The sequence below is a fragment of the Corylus avellana genome, chromosome 7 (genome assembly GCF_965113065.1).
Source record: "Corylus avellana chromosome 7, dhCorAvel1.hap1.2, whole genome shotgun sequence".
In the NCBI taxonomy this organism is placed as follows: domain Eukaryota; kingdom Viridiplantae; phylum Streptophyta; class Magnoliopsida; order Fagales; family Betulaceae; genus Corylus; species Corylus avellana.
Genome location: NC_142496.1, coordinates 10,998,202 through 11,018,038, shown reverse-complemented (window position 1 = coordinate 11,018,038; position 19,837 = coordinate 10,998,202). Strand labels below are relative to the sequence as shown.

General features: G+C 34.4%; 1 protein-coding gene across 1 annotated transcript; it reads right to left on the bottom strand.

Annotated features, from left to right (window-relative positions):
* Window positions 1-1,337: 1,337 nt before the first annotated feature.
* On the bottom strand, window positions 1,338-3,120 carry LOC132184354 (piriformospora indica-insensitive protein 2). The gene is made up of 2 exons (XM_059597965.2): window positions 2,669-3,120; window positions 1,338-2,456 (listed from the first exon to the last, which is right to left on the bottom strand). Exons 1-2 carry the CDS (start codon window positions 2,903-2,905, stop codon window positions 1,353-1,355), a joined length of 1,341 nt encoding a protein of 446 aa, XP_059453948.2. The 5' UTR covers window positions 2,906-3,120; the 3' UTR covers window positions 1,338-1,352.
* Between the last annotated feature and the right edge of the window lie 16,717 nt (window positions 3,121-19,837).

Sequence of the window (19,837 nt, the reverse complement as noted above, 5' to 3'; positions counted from 1 at the left end):
ATACATCAAAGTGAGACATTTTTGAACAAGGGGAAATGTCTATAAAAAGTTCAAAAGTTTGGGAGGGGTAAGTGAAGTTTTTCCTTATATTTACAAGGATAAAATTGTCTTTTTATATTTTTTTTGGGCAATTTTACCCTTCAAATAAAATTAACGGGATCCCTTCCCGAACGGGAGAGAATCCAAATTCTAATGGCGTACAACAGTTTTTTTTTTTTTTTAAGAGGAGAGGTGAAGCTGTTGAGCAAAATCAGCTCATGGATGTCATAATATATTTATCCAAATATGAATCTTGCTTGCTTGAGACAATCAAAATTATCATTCAAGGGAAATCTATGAGAATCGGATAAAATGCTGGATATGGAATGGAATAAATTAAAGCTTCCTGTGAAGGGAAAAATGATTTTCTCAATTTCATTTGAAATGAATAATATGTGTATTTTAGAGGGGTAAAACTGTCTAAAAAATTAAAATGATAATTTTACTCTTCTAAAAACCACTAATTAAATACTATCAATTTTATCTAAAATGATGATGATCCTACTCCCGGGCTTTAATTTATAAATAAATTAAATTGTATTGTGCTACATCGCCTCTTGGTCAAGTAATGCAGGCTGACTTAGGTACATATATGAACGTACCAAGGAATTCTTAGAGCATTCACATTGAAATATATATACTTTTGGCTTTTTTGAAAAGAAAATTAACAAAACTCACAAAATGTGCCATTAAACAAACTCTTCATTCAGTGTTAAATTCAACTTCATGCTCTTCAAATACAAAGAGCCCAAAAGTAAAATTTATTTTTTAATGTTCTTTCTTGCTCATATGTTTTATTTTCTCTTATTTATAATACATAAATATTTAGAGCGTTTGATGTTTAGTGGTTTTGAAAATTGGCTAGGTAAATCATTTTTTAGTATTGCAGCCTGCTAGCTGTCCTACTCCTTCAGGTAATAGATTATGAATTTTATGTCATGAACAATCTATGTAGTCAAAAGAGAATGTACAAATAAAAAAAAAAAGAATGTACAAATTAATTGACATAGTCATATTTTCTTTCTTAAACTAGATAATTACTTATACATATATATATATAGGCTAGCTATTGGTAATGCAGTTGTTGTATCTACGGGACTACAATTGACTGACTTTTTTCTTAGATTCTCTTATGAATTTCAATTTCTTATTTTTAAAGGATATTTTTGTCTTTTTACTTTTTAAAAATAAAAATATCTGTTAAATATAAAGAACTGAATGAACCGAAAAGAATTAATCTTAATTCATATATCAGGGAAGCATATATATATATATAAGCCTACTCGAAGGCATGCATCAAAGCTGAATTTCCCTCACTCATCTTCGCATTTGGAATTAAGCCTATGAGAAACACAAGTTTGTTGCTTACAAGCTTTTACTCCATTCGGAAAATTCCCTGTTTCCGACATCAATGCACCCTGCAGGTGACACAGATTCGGATTGTCCCAAGCTCCAAACCGCTTTCCCATTTTCCTATAAAACCCTTCTGAGAATTCCAGTTTCCCTGTCAAATTGTTTCCATAAACGTAAAGAGAAGTAATACATGGTAAAGATCCCAGCCTTGGAGACACATTTCCTGAGAGACTGTTGTTGTTAAGCCCCAAAAATCTCAGCATTTTCAACTCTGTCATGGACTCCGGTATCTCCCCTTTCAAACCCATATGAGAAAGATCCAAAACTTCCAACTCCTTTAGCTTTTGCCACTGGATTCCATTGAGATCACCTCCTATTGGGTTGTTGGAAATCACCATATCTTTCAAGGAAACCATTTGTTCAAGCGCCGGAGCCAACCCACCGGAAAATTTATTGCTCCCAAGGTCCAACAGCGTGAGATTCCTTAGCCTTCCGATCTCGGCTGGCAGCTCTCCTTTCAACATATTGTTGCTTAAATCAAGCTTTAGGAGTGAAGTCAAATTTCCAAAAGTCAGAGGCAACAACCCAGATACCTTATTCCTGCTTAAGTCAAGTATCAAGAGCTCAATCAAGTCTCCAAAACTTTCTGGAATCCGACCCACAAACCGGTTTCCGGCAAGGACTAGTCGCCTGAGTTTGACTAAATTGCCTATTTCTGGTGGCAGTTCACCTCTCAATCCATTGTGTAGAATCACCAAAGATTGAAGGTTTTTAAGGTAGCCAATAGTGTTTGGAATTGTTCCAATGAGACCGGGGTTTGATCGAAACTCTAACGACTGTAAGGTGTTTGTGAAAATTTCCCAGTTGGAGGTGGGGATTCTTACTGGGTTTTTGTGGGGTGAAAAGAAACAATTGAAGAATGAGAGTATTCTTAGGTGCTTAAGCATGAACAAGTGATGTGTGAATCCTGCTCTTCTCGTACACCGGAGAGAGTTGTCGTAAACTGGTCCGACTTTTATTGCAGTAACATACCAAAATCCATCGTAAAGATCACAAGACACTCCCTGTACAAGGTGGTCGTCCAAATTAAAGTTTCATAAATAAATGGAATATATAGTACTCAAAACACAAAAGATGTTGATCATTTGATGTAAAAAATAATATCATAATAATATATTTAAAAAAGGGTAGTAATCATTTCAAATATAATGACTAAAAATGAAACTGAAATTTTAGCAAATATATATATATATAGGTGTTAGGAGTTTTAGGGTACCTGTATTGGCGTCCACCCACAAGGGTCTGGATAGAGATCGGAGCCATTCCAGGAGTTTCCCACAAATCCTTGAATAGCAGAAAAGAGAGCTTCTTGCTCTTGTTTCTTCATTGGACCTATTGAACTACTCATCATGTCTTCCTGCCCTTTACACAAAACAAACAACCAGACAATTACACAGACAAATCGAACAAACATTTGAAATGTCCAAACGGATTTCCTCATGGCCCTTCCCATCGACAAGAAAGAAAACCAGCCGGTGTTAGCTAGAATCAGGCAATGCAAGAAAACATGATCAAGAGCTCTCAACAAAACACTTTAAAAAAGCAAAAATAACCCCTGCAGCTGGCTGGAGAGGAGAAGGAGGTTCCTCGAAAGTGATGAGGCTGCATGTGCATTTGTTGTTTTGTGCTACCAGTATATATAAATGGGTTGAAAAATGTGTAATTATTGGTTGCTAATAATTGGTAAATGAGTTATATATAGATCGAGCTCAAACTTTCGGCTGATCATCAATTATATATATATATATGTGTGTCTGTGTGTGTGTGTATGTGAAAAAACTTGAATGAATCTGTAAAAGCAGCTTATAAAGCAAAGACGGCGAGGTAGTTGGGGGTTAATTAGAAAATAAAGGAGGTGGGATTATTGGATTAGGGCGAGGGCTTGTAGGGTTGTAACGGTTGTTGGCACACATAAGCATGCATGCGGGGGGGTTTTGCAGAGACAAAACCTGGACTTTACTTTTACTGCAATCTTTAGAGCTCTTAAAGAGTGTGGTCCGTGTAGGACAAAAGTTGAAGTATAAACTGATAAAAGATGTCTATATATGCATGTAGGAGAGGCTTAGGCCGGTTGCTAGGTCACCCAAAGAGAGAAAAAAAGAAGGCATTAGGGTTTAGGGGATTCAATAATAATTAAATGGTTTAATTATTATTCAAGATTAAGATGATCACGAGTGAGTGTAGGACAATAAATAGGCCAATAAGAGAAGAATAATCCAAACAGGGCTTTTGGGATGGACCACTGTAGCTCAACAAAAAGCCTAACCTCTTCCTCTTTCTTGCCCTAGCTAGGTAGCCTAGGTTGTGTCCTCTCTCTGCTCATGATGGCAACCCCATGCCAGCCCACTACTGTGCACAGAATAATCACATATTAACTGCGCCTACCCTAGCCCACCACCACCACCCTCTTAAATAGTGCTAATGCTCTCTCTCTCTCTCTCTCTCTCTCTCTATATATATATATATATATATATATATATATACACGTCCACAATGTTTATAAGAATGGTTCAAATTATTTTCAAGAGGTAGTTCAATCGGTTAAGACCACGTTTTATGAAGCGGGTGTCACTAGTTCGAATCACACTCTCTCCTTTTGTGCGAACATGTCAAAAAAAAAAAAAAAAAAAGAATGGTTCAAATTTAATTTCATTATATCTCTTATAAATATGGAATTAAATCTTAACATGCCGTTGAAAAAACTACAAGAAATGCACTCTAATTTTTATTTTATTTTATTTATATAGTATATCTAGGCCAAATTCACGTTCATATATCTATAACTTTGGAGTCTCTCAACAGTTAAGACACATCTGCAACTTTATTATTTGTTTTTTTAAAAGAAAATGACTCGGAACCTATTAATATAAAAAAAAAAAAAAAATGAAGGGACATTGTAGTTTATGTAAAACAATATGCAATTTGGAAATAAAAATAAAAAAGTGGATGTTACATAATTCTTCCTATAGTATTGGGTTGATAACAAATTAAATTATTATTTTTCAATTGTTTCATTTGAAACCTTTAATTTTCATAAATGTTTCAATTCATTTTATCCATGCCATCTACCATGCCCCCACATTCCACAAAGCAGTACTGCGCCCAATAACACCCAAAAAGATGCATTAATTTAACACCAATTTTCCCTCCCAAATTATCACCAAGAGCCACCGCACCAAAACCTAGGTTATCCAAAACCATCTACCTCCCCCAATCACACCAAACCTGCCACCTCATTTTGAATACGTGTTCGCTTTGAATTTGGATTGTTTCAGACTTCTTAAAAAACTTAAGATTTTTATATTTTAAAATTTGAGCACTCTATTTCATTTAACGATCTAAATAAATGTAAAAATTTGTGTTACCGAAAGAAGTGGATTTGACATGTAGAAAATTAAAATTAATTATTTCTATAACACACAAACTTCTGCATTTATTTAGAGCGTTAGATAAAATGAAGAGTTCATATTTTAGAAAATTTGAAGGATCTCAATCGGTCTAGTTTACCACAAAAAATGGAGACTTCTCCATGTTTTCCATCTACAAATTGCTCCAATCCTTACCACCGGCCATCTAATCACTTTTATTTTCAAAAGTGAATAAATAAATAAATAAATAATTTCACAAAACCTTCATAAATTATTACGCATTTTAAAAATACTCCCCTTAAGTTCAAAAACTCCCAATTAAGAGTATCGAACTTTCAATTACCTCATTTTGTTAGAATTTTTAGTTAAAACTTGTCAAAATTCCCAAAATACCCCTTTTTTATTATAAAAAATAAAAATAAAAATTGTAAAGATTTAGGCCTTTATTATTTTATAAAAAAAATCTTTGCAATTTTTTCTTTTAATTAAAAAAAAAAACTAGGGTATTTTGACAAAAAATTAACGAAAAATCATAACAAAATAGAGTAATTGAAAGAAATTGAAAATTCAATTCCTTTAATTGAGAATTTTTAAACTTTGAGGGAGTAGTGTCAAAATAAGTGGAAGTTAAGGAAATTGAACCTGAAGTTGGACCAAAGATTAAGAATTGTTAACGTAGAAGCTGATTTGGCATTGCATTCCCACTCACAGTATACCCTCTCTCGTTTGGCAACCCTCCCCCTAGTCTTTAGATTCTCTAAAACTTGAGGGTTTGACCAGTGTCCTTGATCTCATCTGACATTCTAGGAATAAGTTGTTCATGATAACTTCAAACTTGATGCCCTCCAAATACCCCCAAGAGTCACTTTGACTAAGCATGAGCATCTCAAGGCTTAGAAGTATAAGCATTGCATTCCCACTTTGACTAATTGGACCTCCTACCTGCGCCCTTCCTTGGTAGGTCCTTTCAGCACAGAAGTATAAGCATGAGCAAAATTCTTTGAGGTCATTAGAAATTTATAAAAATTTCTACTTAGTAATGACACATCTTTAGGCTATGTTTGTTTCGCCATAAAATGATTAATGAAAAATGTTTTCAGTATTTTTGGGTGTTTGCTGCGACGTAAAATGATTGTGATACAGAGCGGTAATTGACGAGATCATTCCATCGCTCGATACTACTGCCACTATGGACCTTCCACTTTGGAAAGGACCCAATGAGTCTATGCCTCTAAGTATTCCTCACATGCCTTTCCTTGAGCCCTCCCTAGAATTTGAGCTGGAGCCAATTTCAAATAATCTCAAGTCTTCTTTTTTAGGGACAAATGACACTCTCTCGGTCATTATTGCTTATAACTTACCAAGAGGCCAAGAGAATAGTCTGTTAGGTGTTCTAGAGGAACACAAAAAGATAATTGATGTGGTCTTTTTGTGTACAAAAGTATCAATAATAAAAATAATCATTCGCAATAGAACGAATCTTTATAGGATAGGGTTATATTGAAGGTGTCGAACCTTAAGGACTACAAAGGCATTATTAAGTTTGTCAAGATCAAAAGTAACTCAATTTAAAGAAGGTTGTTTTTTTTTTCTTTTATAAAAGAAAATGCATAAAAGTTAAAGTAAAGATAAATAGTCATGAGAGAAAGAATAGTAGGTTGATTTCACCACTAACTGCATAATAATGGTCAATTATAAATTAACAATAGAAATTCATAGTATGCATGATGTAGGGCTTATCTCACTCGAGTAGTCAAGAAAATATCATAATTAAGAAATAAGTATAATCCATTTTCGGTTGACACGAACTATCTACCTAACCTCTAGATGAGGTACGGTCCTTCTTCCCTAGGTATGTGATAAGTGCCAAGTATTTCATATTTGGACTCCTTTATTTACATTAGTTAATCTTTTAGCTGTGTCGCTATTTAATGTTTTGTGTTAATTTTGTGTTTTTAGTGTTTTATAGGTAGTTGAAGAAAAACTACAGTTTTAAAGGAAAAAATGCAAAGTTTGGAAGAAAGCACACTTTGAGAAGACCTAGATGATGTTGTTAAGTTTAACCAAATTCAAGAAAAGGTTAAATTGGATTAAATTTCAAATTGGATAAAATTTCGAATTCGATTCAAATTCAGATTCTGTATATGTCTCAGTATTTTAACCATAACTTTCCGTTCAAGTATCAGATTGAGGTGATTCAAGCGGCATTAAAAATTGAACTCAAAATATTACAGTTCATTGTGAAATATGATTTTCCTAATTCGGACGGTTACTATGCCAAAATCACCCCGCAATAAATGAACACAAATCTGGACGAATCCTATTCCGATTTCAGACTTCTATTTTGACTAGGAGACAGACCTCCGAATTATCTAGGTTTAATAGGGTTTCTAAGACTTCTCTAACCCTATAAATAGACCTCTTTACATTCAAGAAAAAAGGAAAATTCCATAGACGAGTTTTGGGAGACAAGTCTGGAGATAGAATGTAATCTACAGCTTTTCTCTGTAGTTTAGTTTTTCTTTAGTTTAAGTTTTATTTTTATGTGGAGTTAATTCTCAACTAGGGTTAAGGATAAAGCATCACCGATGAAGAACATCAATACTTTTATGTAAGTCTTTATTTATATGATTTTATTGGATTTAATATTTCAATTATTTTACTTCTTTTCAATGTGTGGAGTGATTTTTAGATATCTTTTGTGATTCAAGGATACATTTGATGATTTAAGATCATTTCACATAATTGATTGCTTGATTTTATTTGCCTAAATAATTGGATACCCCTTGTGATTTGTACTACGGATACATTTGGTGTTTTAATTAAGACTAGATATCTTTTGTGATTTACGGATACATCTGATGATTTAATTGATATTAGATTCCTTTTGTGATTTGTGCAATGAATGGATACATGGGATGGTTTTGATTAATTGTTTGAATCATAGTAAAACATATCTAAGATTTTAATTGTTAGAACTTCGGATAAATATTGATGAACATAGAGTATGTTGTTATAATTCGGTGAGTGTGGATTCTCAAACTTTAGTCTTTATCTTTATTTTATTTTATTTAGTTTATGTTTATCCTTTAATTTTCAAAACTTAAAATTCAAAACCCTTTTGGAACTAGGTTAGAATTTAATTAGTTTAGATATAAATTGATCTTTCAAAAACACAATTTCCTGTGGGTTCGACCTCACACTTGCAAAATATTATATTGCAAATGATTCGTGTACTTGCGAGTATTAAAATTTGCACAACAGTATGGACTATCAAATCGCTTAATCAGTTATACGCAATCAAGCGATAAGCATAAATCATCTTCGGGTCGTACAAATTGTCTACCTAAATTACACTAAGCTATGGTGTAGAGTAATTCGCCTTTTCTAGGCATGGCCTATCAAACCCTCTTGATCATGTGTTAGTTAAAACCGCTGTATAACAATCATTCATATAATCACAGAAAATATGAGGGATTGAGTTCAATCAAGATAAACAGCTTTCTAAGACCAGAGAAGAATTTCATAATGATTGAATATAAACTTTAAAACCAAATCTCTAAGTTATACAATCATCATGCATATAGAAAATTTCTAAATTAAAAATATAATTAAACAATTATTACTTGGAAATGGTTACATCAACATCCTATTACAAATTTAGCCTCTCATGATGGTGCTAGAATGGCCTTCTGCCATGTTTATATTCTCTTCAACTCTTCAAGCTTCAAAGAAGATATTTTATGTTTAAAACTAAGCACACACTCTCTTCAAGACTTAGATGCCTATTTATAGGGTGTAAAACAAACTCTAGAAGCCTTAGAAATCTCCGAGAAATCATGCTTCAGTCTCGTAGTCCAATTAGGAAGAAATCCTAGTACAAATTGGAATAGGATTCGTCTAGATTTTCATCTCTATATTACGGGAAGAATATGGCATAGACAAATTCAGAATTAGGAAAATCTTATTTCACAATTATTTTTATTATTTTGAGTTAGCTTTCCATGCAGCTAGTTTCACCTCAATCCAATACTTGAGCGGAGAGTTATGCCAAAAATACTGATACATGTGCAGAGTTCGAAATTTAATCCAATTTGAATTTGACTCTAATTAGAGAAATTTTGATTTAATTATTTTCTTGATTTGATTAAACTTAACTATATCATATAGGTCATCTATTATGATTGGTTATGCTTAACCACATATTCTAGGTCTTTTCAAAGTGTGCTTTAAACCCAAAATTAATGAAATTTATTACATTTTTATTGAAAACCTGAAAACACTAAAACAACAACAAAATCAAATATAGATAACAGTGCTAAAGAATTAACATATGCGAGTTAAGGGGCTTGAATGTGCAACATTCAGCGCTTATTAATCACCGAGGTAAAAAAATTTCTTGAGTATTCTCCTCATTTTATTCCAATTCATGATTCCTTATCGGATGAGAAACTGTTTGAGAATACTTAGAGTTATCTACCTCGATATGCGGACATTTTGAATTACCTTTCTATAGGTAAAATTTATTTTCTTTGGTTCAAGAGAAAAAAAAGATTGATGCTTCAAATTTAAACTCAAGGGGCAGAGGGCACTGAGCGCATCAAAGATGTGGATTCCGTTAACTTGGGTGATCCCATATATTTTGACTAGAAGAGTCAGACTCATAGGATGGAGCGCATGCCCTATGCGCTCGAGTCCTCCTCCATCAGGGAACATGATCTCCATCAAGGTTTATTTTCTCCATTGCTGTTCTGTTCTTTTATAGTTTGATTATATTTTGAAAACAATACACTGCACTTGACTAGTATTTGATTGGAGTATCACTTTGTTTTTTGGGACTGGTGTTGCTGCATTCAAGTTTGGGGGTATGATCTACCCCACCTTTTTCCTATGTAGGTATTCATATCCTCTTACTATTGTTTTTCAGTTCTATACACATTGGGGACAATGTGTGATTTATTTGGGGGCATGGCCCAACACTGTCCAATGTTTTGGGTACTATGTCATTCTTAAGCATGCGGTTGCACTTAAATTCTTATTTGCATTTTATTGGTGAGATTAAAATTATGAACACATGATCATGTGACTAGGAAATTTGAATTTTGTTACTTATCTTTGGCAACATGAGATGCTATTCGTTTCAATCTTATTATCACAAGAACACTAGCATATAGTCTGTAAGGTATGAAATCTGAAATCAATTATGTTTGTTGTCAATGACTTAAATGTAATTGGGTGACTTGTTGGATGAATAACCTTGGCAAGATTTAAAAAAAAAAAAGAAAAAAAGGAAAAGAAAAAGAATAATATTGATCACTTTGAGCTTTTCACTGAGTAACCGGACTTCTTGCCTCATTAAGTAGTGAGTGTTCGCGTTAAAAGGTTGGAAGTTTGGTTTGATTGATAACATGGCTAGTTTAGCTTTGTAACATTTTTGACTCGAGTTAGTAAGCCCTTATGGGTGTTTTTACACCTAATGCCCTAAAATCATTTGGTTTGGGAGTCATTTGCTTAACCCTCGTTACATGAGTCAATTAGAAAGCTTAAGGGAGCTAAGCATTGTACATGTTTCCAAAAAAAAAAAAAAAAAAAAAGAGATTATGCCTTGGTTGTTTCATCCAATTAGGAGTGTAGTGAATTTTGAGTATTGAACCATTCATGTTGAGATTATTTTTTAAGCTTCATGACTTTGTGCTAGTTCACTATTACACCAATTGGAACTTGTGTTATCTTAAACTGCCATTTGTTAGTAACTTGATTTTGAATTTCCTGAAATTTTGAAGATGTAGTTTATTTCTTTAAACTTGTTAATAAATGAGAACTACTATTTTTGTGATGCTTCATTCTTATTAATAACATAATGTTGACAATGTTTGTAGGTATCATTCCTACTAAACCCTCACGAGACTTCACTCGTCCTCTAAAGATGCATAGGGGTTTAAAAGGCTTATTGTATACGCTAAATACAATCGTACATCTCAGGAAAGAAGGAAGTTTGGGGAGCGATAAGCACAGAATGTTGCACATTCAAGCCCCTTAACTTGCATATGTTAATTCCTTAGCATCGTTATCTTTTTGATTTTGTGTTGTTTTCGTGTTTTGAAGTTCTTAGGGAGAATACAAGAAATTCCATTGATTTCGGTGTTAAAACATGATTTTTTTGAGATGCTGAACAAGTGGGCTTAAGTTCACTTCTGATAGGATCGAGCACAAAACAGCCCACATGCGTAAGTGGGATCGATCTCACTTATGATGGGATCGAGTAGAAAACAGCCCACATGCGTAAGTGGGCTCGATCTCACTTCTAATGGGATTGAGCACAAAACAACCCATGTGCATAAGTGTGCTCGAGCACACTTGTGCTGAATAGTCCGGAAGATGTTGAAATTGATAAAGAAATCTTTTCTAGGTCTCCCAATTTAACTAGGAGATTGAATTAGGTCTTTTTTTTTTTTTTGGATTCATAGGGCTTCTAGGGTTTTTTTTACACCCTATAAATAGGTCTCTAACTCTTGAAGAGAAGGTGTATTTAGTTTTAGACCGAAAATATCTTCTTGAAGGCTTGAAGAGTTGAAGAGAATATGAACATGGTATGAGGCCATTCTAGCATCACCATGAGCGGCTAAACTTGTAATAGGATGTTGATGTAGCACTTTCCAAGTAACAGTAGTTTAATTGTATTTTAATTTAGAAATTTTCTATATGCATGATGGTTATATAACTTAGAGATTTGGTTTTAAAGTTTATATTCAATCATTATGAAATTCTTCTCTTGTTTTAGAAAGCTTTTTATCTTGATTGAGCTCAATCCTTCATATTTTATGTGATTATATGAATGATTGTTATACAATGGTTTTAACTGACACATGATCAATACGGTTTGATAGGCTACGCCTAGGGAAGTTGAATTACTCTACACCCTAGCTTAGTGTAATTTAAGTAGACAATTTACGACCCGAAGATGAGTTTTGTTTATCCGTTGATTGCATGTAACTGATTAAGCAATTTAATAGTCCATACTTAGAGAAGACGGACCGTACTGTATCTAGAGGTTAAGTAGACAGTCCATGCAATAGAAGATAGATTATACTTATTTCTTAATTATGATATTTTTTTGACTACTCGAGTGAGACGAGTGCTATATCATGTACAGTATGAATTTTCCTTATTAATTTATTTATGATTGACCATTGTTATGTGGTTAGCGGTGAAATCTACCCCCTACTCTTTCTCTCATTACTATTTATCTTTACTTTTACTTTTATGCATTTACTTTTATAAAAGAATAACAAAACAACCTTCTTTAAATTGAGTTACTTTTAATCTTGACAAGTTTAATAACAACGCTTGTGCAGTACTTGAGGTTTGACATCCTCAATATAGCCCTATCTCATAAGGATTCATCTATTGTGAGTGGTTTATTTCTAGTATTGATATTTTTACACACAAAAGTCCACACCAATGAATATGGTTTCTCACCCGTAGTTTAGTCCTTTGTTAGCCCATGTTTTTTGCTAGCATGAATAGTGCAACTTCTCACATCTCTTTTCAACTCCATCCAGCACGAAAACTCTTCCTGCTTTCTTGGGATATTTTAAACTTGTCCACTTCAATCCATTTCCAAGTAGTCCAGGTTGGCCTTGTGTGTCCTCTTTGGTTTGTCACAGCACAGGAATCTGCTACAAATTCTTGAGTAAGATTGTTGTTAAAAATGTTGAAATATGAGATTGATGAAGAAGAAGAGTTCAGATGCACAGGATGTTGAAGATTAGTAAGAGAAACAATGGCTATTGAAGAATGCTAGAACAGTTTTCGACACGATGTGGGCTGAGCATTCTTCGGGGCCTTCTAGATTTGCAGTACGTCGTCGAGTACTCCAAATAGCTACAAAAGAATAAAAGCGTCAAAAGATCCGTCGGCGTTTATGCTAGGGAAACTCCGATGCCTAAGTTAGTTTCCGGGAGAAAGATTATGCTTCGACGCACAATAATTTAATCTACTTAATGGGTACTAATTTAGCTCTATTCCGTATTCTGTACTATTATAAAATGAGTTTCTGTACCTTATGCAGGGGCCTGTTTATAGGCTAAAGAGTTGAGGTAGACTTGGACTAGCTTTTCTTATTTAAGTTTAATTTGGATTCCTAAGAGCTGGAATTAGACTTGGGCTCCTACTCCAATTTAGACTTGGAGTAGAACTTCTTTATTCCAATAGAGCCATACTTGGATTGTATATCCTGCTTTTTAATTAATAGCTCTGTGGGCCTGTTATTGGCCCTAAGGCCCAAAAACTTATGGACTTGTAGTGTAATTTTATTCTCCACTGTTACCCCCCAATTCCCTTAGCCGAGATACTAGGGTAATAGGAATTTTAGTTAGAGTCCTTGGATGACTCGTTGTTTGGCTTTGTCCGGGACTTACGTCTCCATGTGAGTGTGCCTTGAGCTTAATAGTTGGAGCTCTTCAGTTTTGTTCATGGCATCGTCTGAGTTCCCGAGAGTACCCCCCAACTTCTTCCTTTGCCTAGGGGTTAAACCTGTCATACCCTTGAGTCACCCAGGGATCATACTTGGCCCTCTCTCCAACTCATCAAGTAATCTGAAGGTGGAATCTCGTGCCCTCCCTTCAAATAATCCAAGGGTGAAGCCCGACCCTCCCTTCAATGCCCATTCGACAAACTAGGCTCTGAACCTGCACAATAATCTTCTAACAATGATTTTATAAGTCTTTCAACATACTAACTTTTGCTCTCCTTTTGCCTTAGGGTGGCTCCTTGTTTTTTGACCGGGTTGTTTCCTGTTGCTTATTTTTAGCGCAAGGTTGTCTCATTATCTTCTTGTTGCCAGGGATGAGTCTTCTTGTTTATTGACCGGGTTGTCTCCCGTTAATTGCTTTTTACCAAGATTTTCTCATTGTCCTTGTTTTAGAGGGTTGTCTCCCTATTCATTGTTTTTGCCCAAGGTTTTCTCCTTGTCTCCTGGGATGAATCTTCTTGTTTTTGTCCAAGGTTTTCTCCTTGTCTCTAGGGGTAAATCTTCTAGCTTTTTTGTCCAAGATTTTTTCCTTGTCTCCAGGGGTGAATCTTCTTGTTTTTGCCCAGGGTTGTCTCCCTTTCTCTGAGAATGAATTTCCTTGTTTTTCCCCAAGGTTTTCTCCATGTCCTTCTTGCCAAAGAGTAATTGTCAAAGGGGTCCCCGAGGACCGGGAACACTTTAGCATTACTCTTTATTCAAATCTAATTTATTATTGAAAGACAATCACATAATAAAAGGCATAAATAAATCAAATGATGGTACCCGGGCACCACACCTGGGCGCACTACTGATAGTACTTCTTCAGATGCTTTGCATTCCACGGCTTTGGAAGTGGCTTCTCGTCTGCTCTCCGGAGGTGGTACACACCTTGTTGATGACACTCGACAACCTGGTAAGGCCTTCCCATGTTGGGCCTAGCTTCCCTTCAGTGGGATCCTGGTATCTGATGGTCACTTTTCTGAAGACCAAATGTCCGATTTTGAAGTCCCGGTGCCTAACCTGTTTGTTGAAGTACTTAGCCACTTTCTACTGATAAGCTGCCATGGTCATCTGAGCTCCATCCCTATTCTCCTTCAACAAGTCCAGGTGCAACCTCATTCCTCCTTCATTCAGTTCTAGGTTGTAGTGTTCTACCCAGTATTTGAGAGACCCTACCTCCACTGGTATCACAGCTTCAGTTCTGAATGTCAGGGCGAAAAGGGTTTCTTCAGTAGGGGTTCTAGTGGTTGTTCTGTAGGACCACAGACTATACCCAAGCTCCCTTCCTCTCTTCTAGCTTCTACTTTAAAGTCTTCATTAAAGTCTTGTTGGTTGCTTCTACCAGCCCATTTGCCTAGGGATGTCCAGGTGAAGAGAAGTAATTCCTGATGTGGAGCTTTGCACACCACTTCCGAAATGGTTCGTAGTCAAATTGCTTACCATTGCCTGTTGTTGTGCAAATTTTAATACTCGCAAGTGCATGAATTGTTTGCAATATAATGTTTTGCAAGTGCGAGGTCGAACCCCATAGAGAATTGTATTTTTGAAAGAACAACTTATATCTAAACTAATTTGGTAACATCCCGATATTTCTCTTATTTTCTTTGTAAATAAAATCGAGTGTTACGCTGAAATAATCTCATACAGCAAAAAAACTAAAATGATTAAAACAAAATAATATCGTTAAAAATACTTTTCTATACAAAAATAGACAAAACTATGTCGTACAAAGCATTTATACAAATCTATCCGACAGTCTAAACTCTAGACAAAACTTAACCAACTTGGAATCTCTGTACATCTCAGTATGAATCTCTAATCACAACTGCATAATTACCTTGATTTTCCATTCCTGCAATCACTACAAAAAACTGTAAAGTAATGAGTCAATCAATTCACAATAATATAAATCACTGTTGAAGCAATTATATCAAAAGGTCAGATATTTAATAAAACTATAAAGATCTATATTATTGAATATCAATATCATACTCAGTAAGTACGAATACTTACAGTGGGTTACAGGAATGAATCATCAAAGGTAATTACTTGTTGAAACTCATTCTGCTGCAGTTAATCCTTAATTAAAATTTCTCAATCACTAACTCTCTCTCTCTCTCTCTCGCCCAACTCTCTTTCTTTCTTCCTCTCAATCTCCTTTCTCTAACTTATCTCAATCTCTCACTCTCCCTCTTCTCTGGTTCGGTTGAGGCAAGAAAGAGTGACTTAAATAGGCAAGAGGGAGGAAAGAAAAACAAAAGAAAAGAAAAAATAATGGGGTTGTACGTGAGGAGCAAAAAAATAAGAAATTCTCTCTTTCCCACTACAATACAACAAGGTCACCAAGGCAAACACTACAATTTATTAAAAACAAATCTAATAAAATCTCCAATACTATTTTCACCTAATTTCCCTTAAAATCTGAATCCCACAAATTCCTCACTCATAAAATTAATCACCAATTATTACAATCATACTCCAAATTATATCAATCAATCAATCATCAATTATCATAACTCTTAAATCTCCCAATAAAATAATTAACATCATGATATAATAACCTCAAATCAATATTCATTCCAATAATATTCATAAGATCTAACAAATTCCTCAAGAATAAATATTATTACCTAATATCATCAATAAATATCTCCACCTCAAAAGAAATATCATTACCAAATATGAATAATATATCATCAAATAAATATCTTTAAAATAAGACTTTAAAAATTTGGGATGCTACAAATTTTATCCTAACCTAGTTCCAAATGGTTTTTGATTTTGGGGTTTTAAAACTAAAAGACAACATAAACTAAATAAAGTAAAACAAAAGATAAAGGTACTAAGGTTTGAGAATTCACACTCACCGAATCATAACAACATACTTCATGTTCATTAATATTAATCCGAAGTTCTCACAAATTAAATCTTATATATGTTTTACTATGCTTTAAAAGATTAATCAAAACCATCTCATGTATCCATTCATTGCATAAATCACGAAAGGAATCCAAATTCAATTGAAACACCAGATGTATCCGAAGAGCAAATCACAAGGAATATCGAATTTTAAGCAAATAAGACCAAGCAATCAATTATGTGAAGTTATCTTAAATCATCAAGTGTCTCCTTGAATCACAACAAGATATCCAAGAATTATTCCACACATTGAAAAGAAGTAAGACAATTGAAATTAAGCTCAATAAAATCGGAATACTAAAAACTTACATAAAAGTAACATTGTTATTCATTGATGAGGCTTTATCCCCAACCTTAGTTGGGAATTTAACTCCACATAAATAAAACTAAAATCTAAACCTAAACTAAACTAAAGAGAAAAATTGTAGAATTTTGCTCTCTGAAATTGTGTGTATCTTCTTGAATGCAAAGAGGTCTATTTATAGGCCACTTGAATCACTTGAATCCGATATTTGAGCAGAAAGTTATGGTCAAAATACTGAGACATGTGCAAAATCTGAATTTTAATCCAATCCAAAATTTTATCCAATCTGAAATTTAATCTAATATGATCTTTAATCCGATTCAACATTTTTCTTGGATTTGGTTAAACTTAACCACATCATCTAGGTCTTCTCAAAGTATGCTTTCTTTCCAACTCTACATTTTTCCCTTTAAAGTTGTAGTTTTTCGTCAACGACGTACAAAACATTAAAAACACAAAACATTAAATAATGACACAACTAAAGGATTAAATAATGTAAATAAAGGGGTCCAAATATGTAGTATTTGGCACTCATCAAACACCCCCACACTTACATTTTGCTAGTCCCTTAGCAAAATAAAATGAAACAAAAAATAAAAGCAAGAAATATAAATCCTCTCTTGTGGGAGAGACGATTGCATTTAGCATATGCAATAAGCCTTTTAAACCCCTAGGCATCCTTAGTAGAGGAGTGAAGTCTGGTGAGGGGTTAACAGGAATGATACCCACAAACATTGTAGCATTATGTTGTTAACAAGAAAGAAGTTTCACATAAACCATGGTTCTTATTTCATGAGCAAACTTAAAAAGACAAACACCATCACTGTCAAAAGTAAATCCAAAATCAAGTCACTCATAAATGGACAATTGAGACGTCATATGTTATGAAAAGTGTAAAGTGTAATTAGTATACAATCATGAAGCTTTTAGTTTAAACTCAAGACAAGTTCCATAAAATTTGTAAGAATCCCTAATAAATGAAACAACCAAGGCAAGATATGCATTTTTTTTTTCTTTTTTTTACAGGCTCTACAATGTCTAACTCCCTTAAGCTTTCTAATTGACCTATGTAACAAGTGTTAGGCCAATGACTTCCAAGCCAAGTGGCTTTAGGGCACTAGATGTAGAACATCTTTAAGGGCTTATTAACTTAAGTCAAAAAGGATACGAAGCCAGACTAGCCATATCATAAATCAATACTGAACTTCACACCTTTTGACGCGAATACTCAATGCTTAATGAGGCAAGAGGTCTGGTTACTCAGCGAAAAACTCAACATGATCTTTCTTTTCCTTTTCCTTCTCTTATTTATTTATTTTTATATCTTGCAAGCCAATGGTTGTTCATCAATAGGTCATCCAACAAATCTCAAAGAGAATAAGCTTAAGCTCAAACATTATACCTCACAGAAAACATGGTAATGTGCTCATAAAACTTTATCTTCAAAACAAGTGAAATCTCTTTTACCCAAAAATAAGTCAAAGGACTTAGACTCCTAATGACATAATGATGTGTTCAACCCTTTAAGCAAGCTAATGAAATGCAAATCACAGTTACATTTTAACTCAAACTTGACAACAACATAACACAATTTTATTTTTTTTTCAATTTTTTTTTTAAGCACCAAAAAAAAAAAAAAGAACAAAAATAAACAGACAAAGTGTTTTTCCATACCCCCAAACTTGAATTACACATTGCCCTCAATGTGTAGCATACAAATACATTATCGAAAGTAAGGAAATCTTAGTGTAAACAAAGCCAGGGCATCCCCTAAACTTAAACTCCAAAACACCTGTCAACAAAAACTAACAACAATATTTTCATAGAAACAAACAACAAAAGATTAATTGCTATTAGAAACAAAAACAAATAATTAAAAAAAAAAAATCAAAATGTAATGAAAAAGGGAAGAAAGAATTTGTGGAGTGAAGTGCAAAAAATAAACTGGAGGAGAAAACTTTATAGCGCTTCCCCCTATCATGCGGATGTCCAACCAATCCCTTCCACCCGTTCTTCTTCAAAATGCCATCTTATGTAGGATTGCTTGCTTCGAAGGATCTTCTTAGGAAAGTGGTTCCTAGATTTGTGTGCTTGTGTGCACAAGTCCTTAAGTATCTTGGCATAAGATGGCTCTTTGAGACATTTAGGCGATGAAGCTTTGAGCTCTTGATATGTCTCAAGAGGGGCAGTATGCAGAGAGGAGCTTCAGTACTCACTTCCATGTCACTGGGTAGATCAGGATCTGTTGGTGGCTCACTGTTCTCTTGGTGCTCAACTTGCTCAGGGTGCTTAACTTCTTCTTTTTCTTCCTCCTCAATGTTATCAATAATTTTCTCACTCTCAAGTGTGGTGGTGACTTGAGCATGCTCAACTTGCTCAGCGTCCTCCTCTTTGTTATCCATAATTTCCTTCTTATCAACCATGTAGTGTAAAATGAATGGACATTCGCTTTGGTGATGAGTAGGATTATAACAATATTCACAAAAGAGAGATGGTCCCTACTTATTCATAGTTCTAATATAGGCCGACCTAACTTTCTTGAGTTGAGCTATTCTCCTTTTTAAGTCATCAATGTGAGCAGTTGGACAAAATTGAAATACCTCATCTTTAGGAAGATAATTTCTTATGGCACTTTCTTCTCTTTCAAAGTTGGAGGTGGCTTGGGCATGCTCATGATAAGAATTTCCGGACTCATCCTCATCAATCATGTAGTGTCCTTTAGCCATCAACTGACTTTGAAACTCTTCTTCCTTATTGTTATCCTCTATGCTCTCATTGTCCCAATATTGAGTCATTGGGTCAAGTTGATGTTCAGATGGATGTTCATTCTCACTCTCGTCAATCCATTCTTCCATCCTTGCAGTAGCATGAGTATTAGCATCTTTGAGCTCTTGATTGAATTGATGCAGTTCTTGTATGGTTTGTGAGTTGAGTCTGTTAGTATTCTTCATTTCTTGCATGTTCTTATCAATTGATTGCATGAATGCTTTCATCATGTCTTCCAGTGATGACTGTGGTGCAGGCTGTGGCATTAGAGTAATAGATTGATATGCAGGTGGTTGAGCTTGGTAATCAAACTGCGGATATTCTGAATGGTGCAATTCATCAAATTGGTGAGCATAATTTCTTGTTGCCTGAGCTGACCATGAGAAGTCATAATGGTTGCTACAATCCGAGTTGTAATAACTGGAATTTAAAGTAAACCTCGGGCTGGAGAAATTAGTGTTCATCTGCTCATATGAAGAATTAGAAAATTGTTCCCAGGATGGACAATTACTAGAA